At 46.6% G+C, this 18,601-nt stretch overlaps 1 protein-coding gene across 1 annotated transcript in view; it reads left to right on the top strand.

The window, feature by feature from the left end:
* LOC145357733 (collagen alpha-6(VI) chain-like) overlaps positions 1–18,290 on the top strand; it is a 151,727-nt gene extending 133,437 nt beyond the window's left edge. The window contains exons 41-44 of the mRNA XM_080211174.1: positions 174–842; positions 2,973–3,072; positions 3,158–3,204; positions 17,926–18,290. Of these exons, the coding sequence (XP_080067300.1) occupies positions 174–842; positions 2,973–3,072; positions 3,158–3,204; positions 17,926–18,101 (992 nt within the window). The 3' untranslated portion in view covers positions 18,102–18,290. The remainder of the gene's footprint in view (positions 1–173; positions 843–2,972; positions 3,073–3,157; positions 3,205–17,925) is intronic.
* Positions 18,291–18,601: the final 311 nt, after the last annotated feature.

Below are 18,601 nucleotides of genomic sequence, written 5' to 3'. Positions count from 1 at the left end.
ATATTTGTCTTGAACGCCCACGTTTAAAGTTTTATGAGATAGAAATGAAATTATTTGGTTCAAAATGTTGAATTCTTTCGAAATTCTGTTTGTGTGAGAAACCAACTCTATTGACAAAATTACATGCACCAAAGTTGTTCAGCAGAAATTAAATATGGAATCTTCTTTTACAGATGTGTGTGACCTACAGGTTGACTGCCCAAGAGAGACCCCCCCCATTCCTATTCCAGAAAACCTGGAAGTAGCTTTCGTTGTTGGTGACTTGCAGCAAATGGGAACTGAACAATCTGAAACAGTTCAGCATTTCTTAAACGTTATGGTTAACGAGTTTGTAAATTCCTCAGAACCAAAAGCCTCTGATCTTCATCCCCGGGTGGCTGTGTTACAGCACACCCCAAATTCCACTTCCAGGTATGGGGAAGGTCCATTAAGCCTGGAGTTGGAGGTTCTGGATTACCCTACAAAAACCCTGAAGAAGAGACACATCCAGGACTCGTTCAGTCAGCAAGAGGGCCCCTCTGGCATTGGCAGCACCATTGAATGGAGCATGAAGAATTTCTTCTCGAACCTCACAAATCAGCAAACTTATAAAGTTATCTTTACAATACTCTCAGGGGAAACAGGTCTTAATGAGAAGAAATTATTGCAAACATCACGAGAAGCCAAATGTAATGGTTTCAGAATGCTTGCGCTGGCCCTTGGGGAGGTAACTAATGTCACAGTCCTGGAGGAGTTTGTTAGTTCTCCTTCTGATCAACATTTAGTTCGTCTGGACAGAGTTCTGCAAAAGGAAATGGAATATGCACAAAAGTTTTCAACGGCTTTTCTGAAAAACCTGGCAAGTAAGTGCTGTAGTAATCTAAAGTAAGTGCAGTAATGATCTAATGAAAAGCTGAAAGATAAAGAAAGACCAGACATTGTGTAGTGTCTGTCCCCCATAACGCAACAGTACAAATATAATCCAGTTATTATAAATTGAATGTAAATGAATAAATATTTCAAGCGAGCGCATGGCCAATGTTAGCTGCTACTGTGAAAATTAAGCAGAGACGTTATCCACATCAATTTTACTTCAGTGAAAATATCAATGGCATAAATACTTCCATACATCTGACAGCGAACTGAGATTGGACTACATGACAAACTTTCTTTCTGGTATTGGCATGCAGCTATCCTTAAAGGCATATTACAACAATGAGCGACTAGCCCACCAACTTCCCACGGATCCCCAACCCATTTCAAGTAATATCATAGAATTCTACAGCACAGAAGGAGGCCATTCAGCCCATCGTGTCTGCACCGACTCTCACAGAGTGTCTTAACCAGGCTCTCTGCCACACCCTAACCCCTTGACATTTATCATGGCTCATCCACCTAATCTACACATCTTGGGCACTAAGGGGCAATTTTGGCATGGCCAATCCCCATAACTTGTATATCTTTGGATTGTGGGAAGAAAGCAGAGCACCTAGAGGAAACCCATGCAGACACAGGGAGAATGTGCAAACTCTACACAGGCAGTGACCCAAAGCTAGAATCGAATTTGGGTCCCTGCATTGTGAGGCAGCAGTGCTAACCACTGTGGCACCTGCAAAACTTCACTGTGCTTGGATTAACAGTGGGGACATTCTAAGGCCTTAAGTAGCAGTGGGAAGGGTTAAATTTATTTTCTACCCCTGGTAAAGCGGTGCATGCAATTGGGGTAGAAACATTTATATATTGCAACACCAGGAAATCATAGAATCCCCACAGTGCAGAAGGAGGTCATTCAGCCCATCAAGTCTGCATTGACTACAATCCCACCCAGCCCCTATCCCTGTAACCCAATGCATTTACCCTGCTAATCCCCCTGACACTAAGTGGAAATTTATCATGGCCAATCCACCTAACCTGCTCATCTTTGGACTATGGGAGGAAGCCAGAGTACCCAGAAGAAACCCATGCGGACACAGGGAGAATGTGCAAACTCCTCGCAAATAAATGACTCAAGCCGGGAATCGAATCCAGGTCCCTGGCGCTGTGAGGCAGTTGTGCTAACCAGTGTACCACCTTTTGCATTGATCAAATGCAGGCATTATGCTGGGACTAACAAAATCCAAAGCAGCATCATCTCTAACTCTGCCTCATGGCAGAGGTACATGGGTCGGTTTATTGTTAAAATACATTCCCTTCTCTCTTTTTTTCACTTAAAGCATTGATTGGGACGATAATTTGTCTATCTGTGCTGGCTGCTCATCCCTCTTATTGCTCATGCTTTCCAATCCATCATGCTGATAATCTACAATTGGCCATATAATGTGAATATAGAGAGCGGGTAAAAGTCACTGGCTGGTGCCTCAGACAACTGAAGAAAGCTGCCTCATTAATGCTGTCCCGCGCCGCTAAATCACTTGCTTTCCTATTGATATTTAAATCATGACGGAAGTGCAGTAAACTTTCATGACATGTTTCAAAACACGACGATCTTCTGTCCGATGGGAACTTAAAATTGTTCACCATAGATCTTTGTGAAATAGAAACAATCTCTTCCCGTGTCATTTCTTAATCGGGCACATTGGCAGAGCGTAGCCCCGCTTCTTCACAGCGCCGGGGACCCAAGTTCAATTCCAGCCTTAGGATTGCAAACTCTGCACAGACATTCTCCCTTGGGTGCTCCGGTTTCCTCCCACAGTCCAAAGGTGTGTTAGGTGAATTGGCCATGCCAAATTGCCCCTTAGTATCCCAAGATGCGTAGCTCAGGGTAAATATGAAGGGTTAAGGGAATGGGGTGGGGGTGTTGGGCCTGCGTGAGCTGCTCTGTTGGAGAGTCTGTGCAGACTCAATGAACCAAATGGCCTCCTTCTGCGCTGTAAGAATTCTATGAATTTCTCTCTGAATGGAGTAATTCATGAAATTCTACCTCAGGTTTTATTCTCAAGCAGACTCAGTTACTTTGATTTCAGTAAAGAGAACATTTGTTTCTAATTTGACAGAGGAAACCAACAATTATCCATCTGCAGCTCTACAGAAGGAGTGCAGAGGAAGAAAATTTCAGGGAATAGGGGAAACCAGAAGTTCTGCTAAAACAAAACGGTACGTCTTATAGATGCTTACTGCCAGACATTGAACATTAATGTCAGTATACTCTAGTGGCTAATGTATGATCTTCGCATTACAGAGTAGATATCATGCAAAACACGGAGGAAGCCAGACCCGGTATGAGTGGTAAGTAATAAAGAAAATCGTCAGTACATCGGAGGATCCCATTCAGCCCCTCAGGCCTGCTTTGCCCTTCAATTGTGGCTGATCTGTACCTCAAATCATTTTACCCACCTATGCTGTATATGCTTGATTTACCTCCAAAAATTTATTGAAAGCTCCCTCAGCATCCACATCCTTTGAGGAAGTTCCACAGATGTTTAAATACATTCCTGAATGTGTTCTCGTTGATTTAGATGACAGTGTCTGAGAAATGAGCTGTATTCAAGGAAAGCTGATATCTGAAGGTATGGTCGTTCTCCTTTAGTTAATAAAAATACAGGCGGCAGGTTGGGATTTTCCAGCCCCGTCGCAGCCGTCTCCCTTGCGGTGGATGCGGCAAGCCATTTAATCTCTGTGGGACTGAAAGATCCTGCTGGTGGGAGGTGCTGGAAAATCCTGCCCTTGCTCTGTACACAAAGAACTGACATACAAAAGCTTCAACATTACAAATGCAGTAATGATCACTTTCCTGTGATATAAATATTTCAAATACAGTGAAGCTCATTCGCCTTTGATGATTGATGTTACAAGTACAGTAATAATCCTCCCTTTGTAACAACAAATGTTAACCCAGAGACATTTAATCATTTATTTTTCCTTCATTGACATCAAAGGATATTTTAGAACTTTTTATTATCTGACCTCCGTTCTACAAATCCCTTTATAATCCACAGTATGTTTGCATCAGTTGTCAGTTCTCTGGGCCAGGAAGTAATAGATTCCAAAGGAATTTGTGTGCATGTTTAAGACTAGCAGGGCAGTACTAAGGAAGAGCTGCAGTTTCCATATGTTATCATTCAGATGACTGCCGAAGGGATAAGGATAAAATGGTAGGATTATTGTTCTGGAAGATTGAGATGTGCTGAAAGATTTCTTTCTCTAAATCATTTTCCCATCATAATCCCAAAACACTGTCATTTTGCAACTTCTCTCCAATGGAATCTTGCCATTTAGTGCAAAAACACTGGATTTTAAAAGTAAAGAGGTGTTACAAATGTATAAGGCATTGGTGAGACCACATCTGGAGTAATGTGTCCAGTTTTGATCTCCTTACTTGAGGAAGGATGTGGTGGCACTGGAGGCAGTTCAAAGAAGATTTGTCAGATTGATTCCAGACATCAGGCAGCAGGGTGGCACAATGGTGAGCGCTGCTGCCTCACAGCGCGAGGGATCCAGGTTCGATTCCCAAGTTGGATCACAGTCTGTGTGAAGTTTGCATGTTCTCCCTGTGTCTGCATGGGTTTCCTCCCACATTCTAAAAATGTGCGGGTTAGGTGGATTGGCCATGCTAAATTGTCCCTTAGTGTCAGGGACGTTAGTTAAGGTAAATGCATGGAGTTACAGGGATAGAGCCTGGGTGGGATTGTGTTCAGTGCAGTCTCGATGGGCCAAATGCACTTTAGGATTCTATAATAATGAAAGGGCTGATACACGAGAAACGGTTGAATAGCTTGGGTTTGTAAGCGCTGGAGTACTGAAGAATAAGGGGCGAGACCTGATTGAGGTGTGTAAAATGATAAAGCAGCTTGAACAGATGTTTGCCCTCTCGAGGAACAGTCCAGAACAAGAGGTCATATACGTAGGGCCTGATTTAACCATTTTGATTCTAAGTGCTGAATCTGGGCGCAATTCAGATCCGACTTAGAAAGCCGCTCTCAGGCACCCCCGTATGCTGTTCGCCTGAAAAAGAAATCGCGGGTCTGAATTGCGCTGTGGGTGGGGTTTATTGCGTCCGAAACGCTACTGGTTTGATCAGAGCTTTGAACTGCGCTTGCGCAGTGAGAGAAGAATTTGAAAAACACGCCCCCGTCACATCACTTCCTGGCTGCAAAATGTGGATAAAGTGGCCTAGGAGCGAAAAGCAGGAGCGATGGCCCCCATAGATATTGCCCCACCCCACAACATAACTGTCTCCTTATCCAGCCAACCGTACGCCCGCCCTGCTATCCAGCCCGGTCATGACTCTCTGCCTCCCTTTCCCCCCAACCGATCACCCGCAAAGAGGCAGCAGTCCCCCCCCCCACCCCACCAGAGATCCATCTGCCCCCCCCCCCCCCACCCCCACCCCCACCCAGAGAATGATCGGGCCTCCCCACCCCCCCCCCCAGAGAATGATTGCCCCACCCCCTCGCCGAGAACGACCAGGCCTCCACCCACCCAAGAGAATGATCGGGCCCCCCCACCCGTCCCGAGAATGATCAAGCCTGCTCCTCCCCACTGCTCCCCCCGCCCCCGACCAAAAATGATCAGGCCTCCCTGTTCCCCACCACCCCCCCCCACCAGACAATGATCTGTCCTCCCTCAGCCCACTCCTCTCTCCCCCCCCCAACCAGAGATATATCTGACCTGTCCCCCCCTCCTCCCTGTTCGCCTCCACCAGCCCACTCCTCTCTCCCCCCCACCAGAGATATATCTGACCTGTCCCCCCCTCCTCCCTGTTCGCCCCCACCAGCCCACTCCTCTCTCCCCCCCCACCAGAGATATATCTGACCTGTCCCCCCTCCTCCCTGTTCGCCTCCACCAGCCCACTCCTCTCTCCCCCCCACCAGAGATATATCTGACCTGTCCCCCCCTCCTCCCTGTTCGCGCCCCCCCCCTCCACCAGCCCACTCCTCTCTCCCCCCCAACCAGAGATATATCTGACCTGTCCCCCCTCCTCCCTGTTCGCCTCCACCAGCCCACTCCTCTCTCCCCCCCACCAGAGATATATCTGACCTGTCCCCCCCTCCTCCCTGTTCGCCCCCCCCTCCACCAGCCCACTCCTCTCTCCCCCCCCCCACCAGAGATATATCTGACCTGTCCCCCCCCCACCCCCACCAGCCCACTCCTCTCTCCCCCCCACCAGAGATATATCTGACCTGTCCCCCCTCCTCCCTGTTCACCCCCCCCCCTTACAAGAGAACTATCTGACCCGCTCCCCCCACCACCACCCCCCCCCCTCCACCCACCACCGATCTGAGTTAGCGGGCCGTTGGAAGCTCTGAACTTGCCTCTTCAGGATCTGGAGCACCTGGAACAGACCTTTGCCGAGCGTATCTGTTCCACGCTGAATCTGGACGTGCGAACACAGGAATGGGGGAAATGCTGGTAAAGTTGGGCGGGTGGCCCATTAATTCAATTTATTGGATCACGGCCATTTTTGGACCTTGGTAAAGTGGGCATCAGCCCGGAAGCGGGTGCGGATCGTGTTAATGGCTTCACGCCCGAATTTACCAAGACCGAAATGGTAAAATTGAGCCCATCGAGCGAGAGGAGGCAGGTTCAAAACCGAGATGAGGAGAAACTACTTCTCTCAGAGGGTTGTGAATGTGTGAAAACTCACTGCCCCGGAGTGCAGTGGAGGCAGAATCAATCACCACATTCAAGAGAAAAAATAGACATGTTTCTGATGAAAAGCGAGATAAAGAGCGATGGGGAGCAGGCAGGCAAGTGAAGACAAGACCAGGATGGGATCAGTTATGATCACGCTAAATGGCGGAGTGGTCTCGGAGGGCTGAATTGTCTACTCCTGCTCCTAATTCCTCATTCTCATTGTACTCATCTTTTCAATGTGATCCATCTCTTATTTCTTCCATTCTCTCCTGCCAAACTTCTGAACCTACTTCTCTCTCAGAGGAGCCAGGTTTTCATGGAGACGATTCTCCCAGCCCGCAGCACTGCTCGAGCAGCAGAGTGGGCCAGGAGGCACCAGCGGAAGCCATTTTGTGGGCTTCTCACTGGGCGCCACAGTCTCCCAGCTGAGGATTTCCAGCATCATTGGTGCGGAGCTGATTAGCGTATGGAAATCTTCATTTTCATTTTATTAGCAGGCCCGGGACTCTAGCGTCTCTCCCATTCCCCCAACCAAGAGTGGTTCACCCCAGGAGGGATTACTCCTGCTTCCATGAACAGGGAACTGGTGGCTGACCCCACTAGAGGGAACAGAGGCTAGGGAGGCCCCCTAGGAGGTCAGAGGGTAAGGGGGGAGCTCTTTGGTCAGTGCCATTCTGACACTGCCCACCAGGCACCTTGGCACTGCCCACTAGGCCAGAGGGAAGCCTTTTGTGGGGGTGATTGGTGGAGGTCAGGAGTTCCCACTGCTTTCCAGTATTTGGGATCACAGGCAGATGGAGAAAAGAGGGCAATCAGGGTATTTTTAAGACGCGGGTTGATGGGTTTTTGATAAGAGAGGGGATTAAGGGTTATGGGGAGAGGGCGGGAATGTGGAACTGAGCCACAACAGATCAGCCATGATCTTATTGAATGGCGGGGCAGGCTCGAAGGGCCAGATGGCCTACTCCTGCTCCTATTTCTTATGTTCTTATGTTCTTATGTGATGGGGAATTTTTTTGAGAGAATCCAGGCCCATATGTTTATGCATTAGAAAGACTGAAGTCTTTGCTTTTGACTTCCACCCAAACCTGTTCAAATCATTTACTTAGACTGTGACCAGCTGTAATCTCGCACTGATCCTTGCTGTGACCCATCCTGAGAATGAACTATTTATTCCTACTCTGCTTTCTGTTTGCTAACAAGTATATTTCCCCCAATCCCATGCGCATACTTTTATTTCCTAACCTCCTGTGTGAGACCTTATCAAAAGCCTTCTGAAAATCCAAATACACCCTATCCGCTGGTTGCCATTCTTTCTCCCTGGACTGGGACATGGTGCACACTACCCCATGTTAGACAGGCTTTGGGCAGTCAGGAGCTGACTGACTTGCCACAGCATCCCTAGTCTCTGACTTCTTGAAGCCACAGTATTTATACAGCTAGTTGTTCTGTTTCTGGACAATGGCAACCCCCAGGATGTAGCTTCAATGAATATAATGCCATTGAGTGTCAAGGGGCAATGGTTAGATTCTCTCTCATTGGAGATGGTCAAAGCCTAGCACTTGTGTGGCTTGAATGTTACTTGCTATCTGTCAGCCCAAACCTGGATGTTGTCTAGTTCTTGCTGCATTTGGACATGGACTGATTCTACGTCTTGATCCTTTGATTTAAGACCCTCTCTTGCTAATGCACTGATCTTGTCTCTAAGAGTGCTGCCTCATCCTATTCCTTTTTGACTTTCCCTCCTAAATGCTGAAAATATTTGGGTATTCAGTTCCCAATCTTCATCCATGTGTAGCCATGCCTCTATAATTGCAATTAAATCACAACCGTTTACCTCAATTTGTGCATTCAAATAATCAATCTTTTTGTGAATGCTACATGCATTTGGACACAGTACCTTTTATTCTGCTTTTATTCTCTATTCTGATCCTATTTGATGCTTGCGCATGCTTTGTCTGCCTTCTCTTTTTTTCCAATTTCAGTTTGCTTATCTTGAATCTGAGTTCCCTGCCATCCTCCTGGCAATCAAATTTAAACCTTCCCCAACATCTTCAGCAAATCTGTGAGGATGTTAGTATCAGTCCTTGTAAGATTCAGCCTGTCCATCTTGTACAGGTCCCACCCACCTCAGGACCAGTCCCAATGCCTCAGCAATCTAATGCCTTCCTTCCTTCACCAGCCACGAGTTCAATCACTCAATTCTCCCATTTCTATGTTCACCAGCATGATAGACAGCAAATAATCCTAAATTATAACTTCAAAAGTCCTGCTTTACAATCTCCTTCCCAGCTCCATAAAATCTGCTTTCACAAACTTATCTAACTTCCTAGCTAAATCATTGGTACCAAAATGGACCACAACATCTGGCTGTTCACCCTTCCTCAGAAAAAATGTCCTGCAATCACTCCATGACATCCTTGATCCTGGCGCTAGGGAGGCAACATAATATCCTGAAGTCACAAGTAAAGCCACAAAAACGCCAGTCTGATCCTCTAACAAATTCCGTATCACTATTGTTCCTCCCCTCTTCTTGGTACAGCTGAATTGCGTAAAATACCACAAACTTGGCTCTGACTGCATTCATCACCATTATCCAAAATGGTAAACCCATTAGTGAAGGGGCCTCAAAGGGCTGAATGATCTCCCTCTGTGCCAAATGGCCTCCTTCTGCACTGCAGGATTCTGAGTTCTAAGGAGAAGCTGGATAGACAAGGACTATTAAAAAGCTAGCAACATGGTGGCACAATGGTTAGCATTGCTGCCACACAGCACCATGGACCTGGGTTCGATTCCTGGCTTAAGTCATTGTCTGTGTGGAGTTTGCACATTCTCCCAGTGTCTGCATGGATTTCAGCTGGGTGCTCCGGTTTCCTCCCACAGTTCATAGATGTGTTGGTTAAGTGTATTGGCCGTACTAAATTGCCCCTGAGTGTCAGGGTGACTAGCTAGGGTAAATGCTTGGGATTAAGGGGATAGGGTCTGGGTGGATTGTGGTCGGTGCAGACCCAATAGGCTGATTGGCCTCCTTCTGCACTGTAGGATTCTATGATTCTATGAAAACATTTTCCTTTCCCCCTGTGAGATTATCGCTGATTACAGTCTGAACACAAAAGCAATCTTAGACGGAGCAGCAGAACAGTGATAGCTTCCCAATAAGGTCAACTCCTCCCAGGCATTGCACCAAGAGAAAGATGAGCTCCTACTTCTAAATTATAAAATTTAGATTTCCTGAGGGCCAAAAGTGACAGGAATATACCTCTGACTCACAGCCTTGCCAACCGCACCCCCCCCACCTCCCCCCCCGCTCCCCACCCCCACCAGTCCTCCCGAGGAAACTTTGCTTCTTTGCTATCTCGAGTTTTTATTACCTCCTCTCCCCAATCTGTTCTCCAATTAGCACCCGACACCAGAGCCTCAAATGTCCTTGAAAATCCTCAAAAACCTCAAGGCCAAGATCCTTTCCCTCATATTCCCAACAGCTGTCTCTTACTGTTGGGTATCCCGACTTCCATCCCCCTTACCTGTTCGTCGATATAGCTAGGATTGAGCTGGTGTTTAAACATACACCATGGAAATGGCACTGGTGAGTTAAAGTGTCCTTGACCTCTGGCAGCACAAGACCAGAAAACCTGAAGATGTCCCAGTCCCCAGCCAGATGCACCAAAGTCAAGGCATGGTGTTTTATGAGTCAAGGTGTCCAACTCCTCAGGTATCCTCCATGGACAGTGAGTAAGACTGCTAACAATGGTGACCTTCATTGCCACAGGTAGTGCAATACACCAGCTTGATTTCACTTAGAATGATAGGAGAATAGAATTCCTACAGTGCAGAAAGAGACCATTTGATCCATTGAGCCTGTACTAAAAACAATCCCACCCTGGCCCTATCCCTGTAACCCATGCATTAATCCTGCTAATCTCCCTGACACTAAAGGGGCAATTCAGCATGGCCAATCAATCTAACCTGCACATCATTGGCATGTGGGAGGAAACCAGAGCACCCGGAGGAAACCCACACAGACACAGGAAGAACGTGCAAATGTTATAAAGCAAGGTGGACTCAGCGCCCCCCCTGCCCCCACACGAACTAACACCGAACCAGTCAAAGAGAAGTACCTCACCCCATAATCTGTAACCCAAGGCTAGAATTGAACCTTGGTCCTTGGCACTATGAGGCAGCAGTGCTGACCACTGTCTCACCGTGCCGCCACTTTCAAACGCTCATGGAACAAGCAAATCATCTGGGTCCTTGCCTGTCTCTCCCTGAGCCTGCTCTGTGCCAGTATTAAGACATGGAAATAATCAGTTGGAGTGAAGAGAAAGGTTATCTTCCTCAGCGGCATTCCACACTGTCAAAAACGTGACAAAGACGGGATCATTGTTTTTTTCCTCCAGGTGTAACTTTGATTGGGCTCCAAGGAAATCATTTTTACAGGGTGGGCAATAATATTAAACAGCCATGTTGTTCTAAAGATAGAGAAAAATGTTGACTCCGCGGGGCCCGATTTTACCATCAGGTTGCGCCCATTTTCAGGCACAAGAACTTGATGAAGTCAGGCATGAGGTGAGTAGCGCGATCCGCACCCGTTCCCCTTTTACCATTCACTGAAAATGGCTGCCATCAGGAGCACGCCCAAAAGGGGTGCGATGTCAGTTTAAATGCATTTGCACGCATCGAAATTGACTTAATGGGCTGCACGCCAAAACTGACACCAGCACTTCCCCCCCTTTACCACCATGTTTGCCCGTCCAGATCCTGCGTGAAGCAGACATGGTCCGCAAAGGTCCGATTCAGGCCCTCCAGCTTCTCAGGAGGTAAGTTCTGAGCTTCTGGTGGCTCTCTGACTCAGATCGGCTGGCGGGGGGAAGTGGGGGGGTGTGGAGAGGGAGGTGGATCAGATGGCCCTCTGGTGGGGGGGGGGGAGACGGGGTGTGGAGGGGGGGTGGGTCCACTGCCACTCTGCGTGTGATCGGGGGGGGGAAGGGGGGGAGGTGAGGGTGATCCACTGCCACTCTGCATGTGATCAGTGGTGGGGAAAGAGGCAAGGGAGGGGTCACAATCGGTCTGGGTAGCGGGCATGGAGGAATAAGTAATGCTGTGAGGGTGGGGAGAAGGGGTCAGTAATGTGGGAGTGGGGCAATATCTGTGGGGGACGGTGGAGGCATTTTCTGGCCTGGGAGCGATGTGGCAGGGGAGCACTTATCTATCTGCTTTTCTACAGCGCATGCACAGTTGAAGGCTCCAATCGGAGCTGCAGTATTTTTGGGCATGTTAAGCATCCACAGGCTTCTGCAGTGCAATTCAGAAGCGCTGCTATTTTTTCAGGCAGAGTGCATATGAGGGCGCCTGAGAACAAGTCTAAAAGTCAGAATTGAAGCACTCCCAGTTTCAAGCCCACCCAGCACTTAGAATTAAAATGGTACAATAAGGCCCAAAGTGACAGCATAACATCAGCCGCCTATATTACACCTCTCCTGACTGAAATAAAAACTGGCATAAAATTGGAGTAAATTAGACTGCCGATTCACTGTCACATTTTATATTGTCACACAAACCTGAAATCTAACCTCCCAGAAATAAAAAAATGACTAATCCTGATCTAGTGACAGAGTCAAAAGGAAAACTGTACGAGTAATAACTACTTTGGGTGGTGACTAGATGAGTCTAATACCTATGTCACTATAGATCCCCATCTGGTTATTATTTTCTATTGAAATTGATCAACAGGAATGTATTTTATATAATGGATGGACAGCCTGTTTCATCAGCTCACTCCCTATGGCAGTGAAGATAACATTCAGTTGTGTAGCACTCCTGACGTGCCTTGCACATTTTATTGTGCTCTAGTTTATATGCTGGCGAATTGGCAGGAGCCTTTTGTATTAAAAACCACATGCATATTTGAACAAGAAATTAATGACTCCTCCAGAAAACATAGGATTAAGAGCTGTTCATTTTACCCCATAGAAATCCTTGCAGATCTACAAACCAGTAATTTCCTAACTTATGCATTGCAATCATACAATGAAGGAGGACACCATTAAACCGTTTGAAAGATTATCCAATTCATCATTGGTACTCAATCACGAGGTGATAGACACATGAAAGAAGAATCCAGGCAGTTAAACAAGACTCGTGCAAATTCATAAGATAAAAGCAAAATATAGTGGATACTGAAACAAAAACAGAAAATGCTGGAAAATCTCAGCAGGTCTGATAGCATCTGTGGAGAGAGAATAGAGCCAACGTTGAGTCCGGATGACTATTTGTCAGAGCCACACAAGTTCAATAGGTATCAGTGGAGTGGTTATCCAGTGTGGGGAGCTGTCCTTCTCTTTGGTGCTGAAAGTTAATAAAGAGAAATAGAGCTCACAGATCATAGAATCCTACAGTGCAGAAGGAGGCCATTTGATTCATCGAGTCTGCACCAACCACAACCACGCCCAGGTCCTATCGCCATGACCCCATGCATTTACCCTAGCTAGTCCCCCTGACACTATGGGGCAACTTAGCATGGCCAATCCACCTAACTTGCACATATTTGGATGTGGGGAGAAGCTAGAGCACCCGGAGGAAACCCATGCAGACACAGCGAGAATGTGCAAGCTCCACACAGACAGTGACCCAAGCCGGGAATTGAACCTGAGTCCCTGGTGCTGTGAGGCAGCAGTGCTAACAACCACTGTGCCACCTTCTGTTCTAATGTTCCCATTTTCTCTGGCACTGGTTCCGATGCTGATCAATTCTCTGAAGATTATGGATCATAGTGTTCACAGGCCAACAATTCCATGAATTATTCCAATATCCTGGTCACTGAGTGAGTTCATCAGGAGGTCACTTCATTTCAAAGGGCCAGATTCGAAGACAGAATGATTTAGTGGTTTGGAAGAGAAATTGGCTAGCTGTAAGAAGACGGAGGGTGGTGTTTGATAGGGAATGCTCATCCTGGAGTTCAGATACTAGTGGTGTACCACAGGGATCTGTTTTGGGGCAAGTGCTGTTTGTCATTTGTATAAATGACCTGGATGAGGGTGTAGAAGGATGGGTTAGTAAATTTACGGATGACACTAAAATCGCTGGAGTTGTGGACAGTACGAAAGGATGTTGCAGTACAGAGAGACATAGATAAGCTGCAGAGTTGGGCTGAGAGGTGGCAAATGGTGTTTAATGCGGAAATGTGTGAGGTGATTCGTTTTGGAAGGAGTGACAGGAACACAAAGTACTGGGCTAATGGTAAAATACTTGGTAATGTGGATGAGCAGAGAGATCTCGGTGTCCATGTGCGTAGATCCCTGAAAGTTTGCACCCAGGTTGATAGGGTTGTTAAGAAGGCGTATGGTGTGTTACCTTTTATTGGTAGAGGGATTGAGTTTAGGAGCCATGATGTTATGTTGCAGCTGTATAAAACTCTGGTGCAGCTGCACTTGGAGTATTGCGTACAGTTCTGATCGCTGCATTGTAGGAAGGATGTGGAAGCATTGAAAAGGTTGCAGAGGAGATTTACCAGGATGTTGCCTGGTCTGGTGGGAAGGTCTTATGAGGAAAGACTGATGGACTTGAGGCTGTTTTCATTAGAGAGAAGGTGGTTAAGAGGTGACTTAATAGAGGCATACAAGATGATCAGAGGGTTAGACAGGGTGGACAGTGAGAGCCTTTTTCCTCGGATGGTGATGGCTAGCACAAGGGGACGTAGCTTTAAATTGAAGATTGATAGATATAGGACAGATGTCAGAGGTAGGTTCTTTGCTCGGAGAGTAGCAAGAGCATGGAATGCCTTGCCCACAACAGTAGTGCGCTTGCCAACATTAAGGCATTTAAACCATCTTGGATAAACATATGGATGATATTGGAATAGTGTAGGTTAGATGGGCTTTAGATTGGTTTCATAGATCGGCATGGCATCGAGGGCTGAAGGGCCTGTACTGCACTGTAATGTTCTATGTTCTAGGTCACATCTCTCTGACCAACGACTTCCAAGTTTCCAACCCTCTAATGTTGGCCTCAACACTTCCTGAATCAATAGCCTTACTGTTGTGTACTGTAACTCTGGCCTTTACCAGGTCTCATAGGAAGTCCTGTCAAGTACCTATTTCCTGGTCCTTCTTTGGTCAGAGTTGAAGTTGAACTGTACTGGGAGGGAAAAGGATTTCTGGCCCAATCTCATGTCAATAAATATTTAGAATTGAAACCAGCCTAATTTGACAGAAGGATTATTAGTCTGGCTTTGAATACAATGATGTGGGGATGCCGTCGTTGGACTGGGGGAAACACATTAAGAAGTCTCATAACACCAGGTTAAAGTCCAACAGGTTTATTTGGTAGCAAACGCCATTAGGTTTCGGAGCGCTGCTCCTTTGTCAGGTGAGAGGGAGATCTGTTCACAAACAGGGCACATAAAGACACAAACTCAATTTACAAAATAATGATTACAATGCGAGTCTTTACAGCTAATCAAGTCTTAAAAGGTACAGACAATGTGAGTGGAGAGAGCATTAAGCACAGGTTAAAGAGATGTATATTGTCCCCAGACAGGACAGCTAGTGAGATTTTGTAAGTCCAGGCAAGTTGTGGGGGTTACAGATAGTGTGAATGAACCCAAGATCACGGTTGAGGCCATTTTCATGTGTGTGAAACTTGGCTATCAGTCTCTGCTCAGCGACTCTGCACTGTCATGTGTCGTGAAGGCCGCGTTGGAGAATGCTTACCCAAAGATCAGAGGCCAAATTCCCGTGACCGCTGAACTGTTTCCAAACAGGAAAAAAAAGTCTTGCCTGGTGATTGTCGAGTGGTGTTCATTCATCCATTGTCATAGCGTCTGCATGTTCTCCCCAATGTATCACGCCTCAGGACATCCTTTCCTGAATATATCAGGTAGACAACGTTGGCCAAGTTGCAAGAGTATGCACCGTGTACCTGGTGGATGGTGTTCTCATGATATGATGGCATCCGTGTCGATAATCCATGTCGATGATCTTGCACAAGTTGCTTTGGCAGGGTTGTGTGGTGTCGTGGTAACCGAACACAATGAGACAGCCAATGAACTGGAACAGCTGACAGAAATCCACAGTGCAGCGACCGAAGAGGAAAGAGTCATATTGGACTCCTCGGAAGGCCGCTGCTCTTGACTGGACATGTATGCCCAAGCCATCAGGAGATGCATCGATACCAAATTCATCAGCCACACTCAAGACAGCCTCGAACATCACCCAAGCGCAACGCAACGCCATTCACGCTCTCAAGACCAACCGCAACGTTGTCATCAAACCGGCAGACAAAGGAGGGGCCATCGCCATGTTGGACAGAACTGATTACTGCAAAGAAGTGTATCAACAACTGAACAACGAGGAATGCTACAGACAGTTACCCACAGATCCGACCAAAAGAACACACCTGTCAACTCACTCTGATCAACACTTTTGATCTAGACCTTCAGAGCATTCTCCTTGCTCTCATCCCACATATTCCCCGCGTTGGAGATCTCAACTGCCTCCAGAAGATACACAAGGCAAACACACCCGGCCGTCCCATCGTATCAGGCAATGGGACCCTGTGTAAGAACTGCGCCAGCTACGTCAAGGGCATCCTGAAACCCATTGTAAAAAGAACCCCCAGCTTTTGTTGCGACGCTACGGACTTCCTACAGAAACTCAGCATACATGGAGCAGTTGAGCCAGGAACACTCCTCATCACAATGGATGTCTCAGCACTCTACACCAGCATCCCCCACGATGATGGCATTGCTGCAACTGCCTCAGTACTCAATACCGATGAAATTTTACTGGACCACAATGTCTTCACCTTCAACAACCAGTTCTTCATCCAGACACACGGAACAGTCATGGGGACCAAATTTGCACCTCAGTATGCCAACATCTTCATGCATAGGTTCGAACAAGACTTCTTCACCGCACAGGACCTTCAACCGATGCTATACACTAGATACGCCAATGACGTTTTCTTCCTTTGGATTCATGGTGAACAATCACTGAAACAATTATATGATGACATCAACAAGTTCCATCCCACCGTCAGACTCACCATGGACTACTGTCTAGAATCTAGGACACACGCATTTCCATTAAGGATGGTCATCTCAGCACCTCACTGTACTGCAAGCCTACAGATGAACTCACAATGCTCCACTTCTCCAGCTTCCACCCTAAACACATTAAAGAAGCCATCCCTTATGGACAAGCCCTCCGTATACACAGGATCTGCTCAGATGAGGAGGATCGCAACAGACACATCCAGACGCTGAAAGATGCCCTCATAAGAACAGGATATGGCGCATGAATCATCAATTGAAAAAACACACTGACCTCCTCAGAAGGCAAACACGGGACAGAGTACCCTTTGCTGTCCGGCACTTCCCCAGAGCAGAGAAGCTACGACATCTTCTCCGGAGCCTTCAACGTGTCACTGATAAAGACGAACATCTCACCAAGGCCATCCCTACACCCCCACTTCTTGCCTTCAAACAACTGCACAACCTCAAACAGACCATTGCCACAGTAAACTACACAGCCTTCAGGAGAACAGTGACCACGACACCACACAACCCTGCCACAGCAGCCTTTGCAAGACATGCTGGATCATCGACATGGATGCCATCATCTCATGTGAGAACATCGTCCACCAGGTACACGGTACATACTCTTGCAACTCGGTCAACGTTGTCTACCATGTACGCTGCAGGAAAGGATGTCCTGAGGCATGGTACATTGGGAAGCCTATTCAGACAACGGATGAATGATCACTTCTCAACAATTAGGCAAGACTGTTCTCTTCCTGTTGGGGAACACTTCAGCGGTCACGGGCATTTGGCCTCTGATCTTCGGGTAAACGTTCTCCAAGGCTGCCTTCATGAAACATGACCATGCAGAATCACTGAGCAGAGACTGATAGCCAAGTTCCACACACATGAGGACGGCCTCAACCGGGATCTTGGGTTCATGCCACACTATCTGTAACCCTCACGACTTGCAAAATCTCACCAACTGTCCTGTCTGGAGACAATACACATCTCTTTAGCCTGTGCTTAATGCTCTCTCCACTCACTTTGTCTGTACCCTTAAGACTTGATTACCTCTAAAGACTTGCAATCCAATCATTCTGTAAATTGAGTTTGTGTCTATATGTGCCCTGTTTGTGAACAGATCTCCCTCTCACCTGACGAAGGAGCAGTGCTCCGAAACCTAGTGTGTTTGCCTCCAAATAAACCTGTTGGACTTTAACCTGGTGTTGTGAGACTTCTTACTTTGAGTACAATGTATAGTGAGCTTTGGGGAAACCTATTTCTTAAAAGTATGTCTTCTTTCTCCATTTCATTACTAATTTTTCTTTTATTTATATCATTCCTTTCTGTTCTAGATATATGTGCATTGCCTCATGAAGAAGGCAACTGTTACTACTACAGATTAAAATGGTACTTTGATGCAAAAGCTCGACTCTGCAAAATGTTCTGGTATGGTGGGTGTGAAGGAAACAAGAATAGATTTGACACCCGTGAAGCGTGTGAAGCCTTTTGTCTAACATCTTTCTTCTAAATACTGACGTACACAAGTTGAGAATTTTGAATGTATATCTCTGCAAGGAAGCAAAACTTGAAAAAAACATTGAAATAAGACTAAAAATTTTGTGATTTCCATTTGCAAGATAAAATAGCCTGTGTGAATAAAAATTCAGTCTTATCAAGCAATAATAATCTTCCATAGTTGCAAACATAATACAAATCACTCAGTTAATAACTCATGGTTTTTTTGGCTACTTATACTTAGAAGCTCTATTTCACCCTGATTGTACAGTTACCTCTCCTAAACAATTTTTGTAGAGTCCCTACAGCACAGAAGGAGGCCATTCAGCCCATCGAGCCTGCACCAGCAACAATCCCACCCAGGTCCTATCCACATAACCCCATGTTTTTACCCTGCTAGTCCGCTGACACTAAGGGGCAATTTAGCATGGCCAATCCACTTAACCCGCACATCTTTGGAGTGTGGGAGGAGACCAGAGCACCCAGAGGAAACTCATGCAGACACGGGGAGAA

The sequence above is a fragment of the Carcharhinus amblyrhynchos genome, chromosome 2, assembly GCF_965287045.1.
Source record: "Carcharhinus amblyrhynchos chromosome 2, sCarAmb.v2.hapA, whole genome shotgun sequence".
Taxonomy (NCBI): domain Eukaryota; kingdom Metazoa; phylum Chordata; class Chondrichthyes; order Carcharhiniformes; family Carcharhinidae; genus Carcharhinus; species Carcharhinus amblyrhynchos.
Note: the sequence above shows the minus strand (reverse complement) of the source record. Positions and strands in the feature narration are given on the sequence as shown.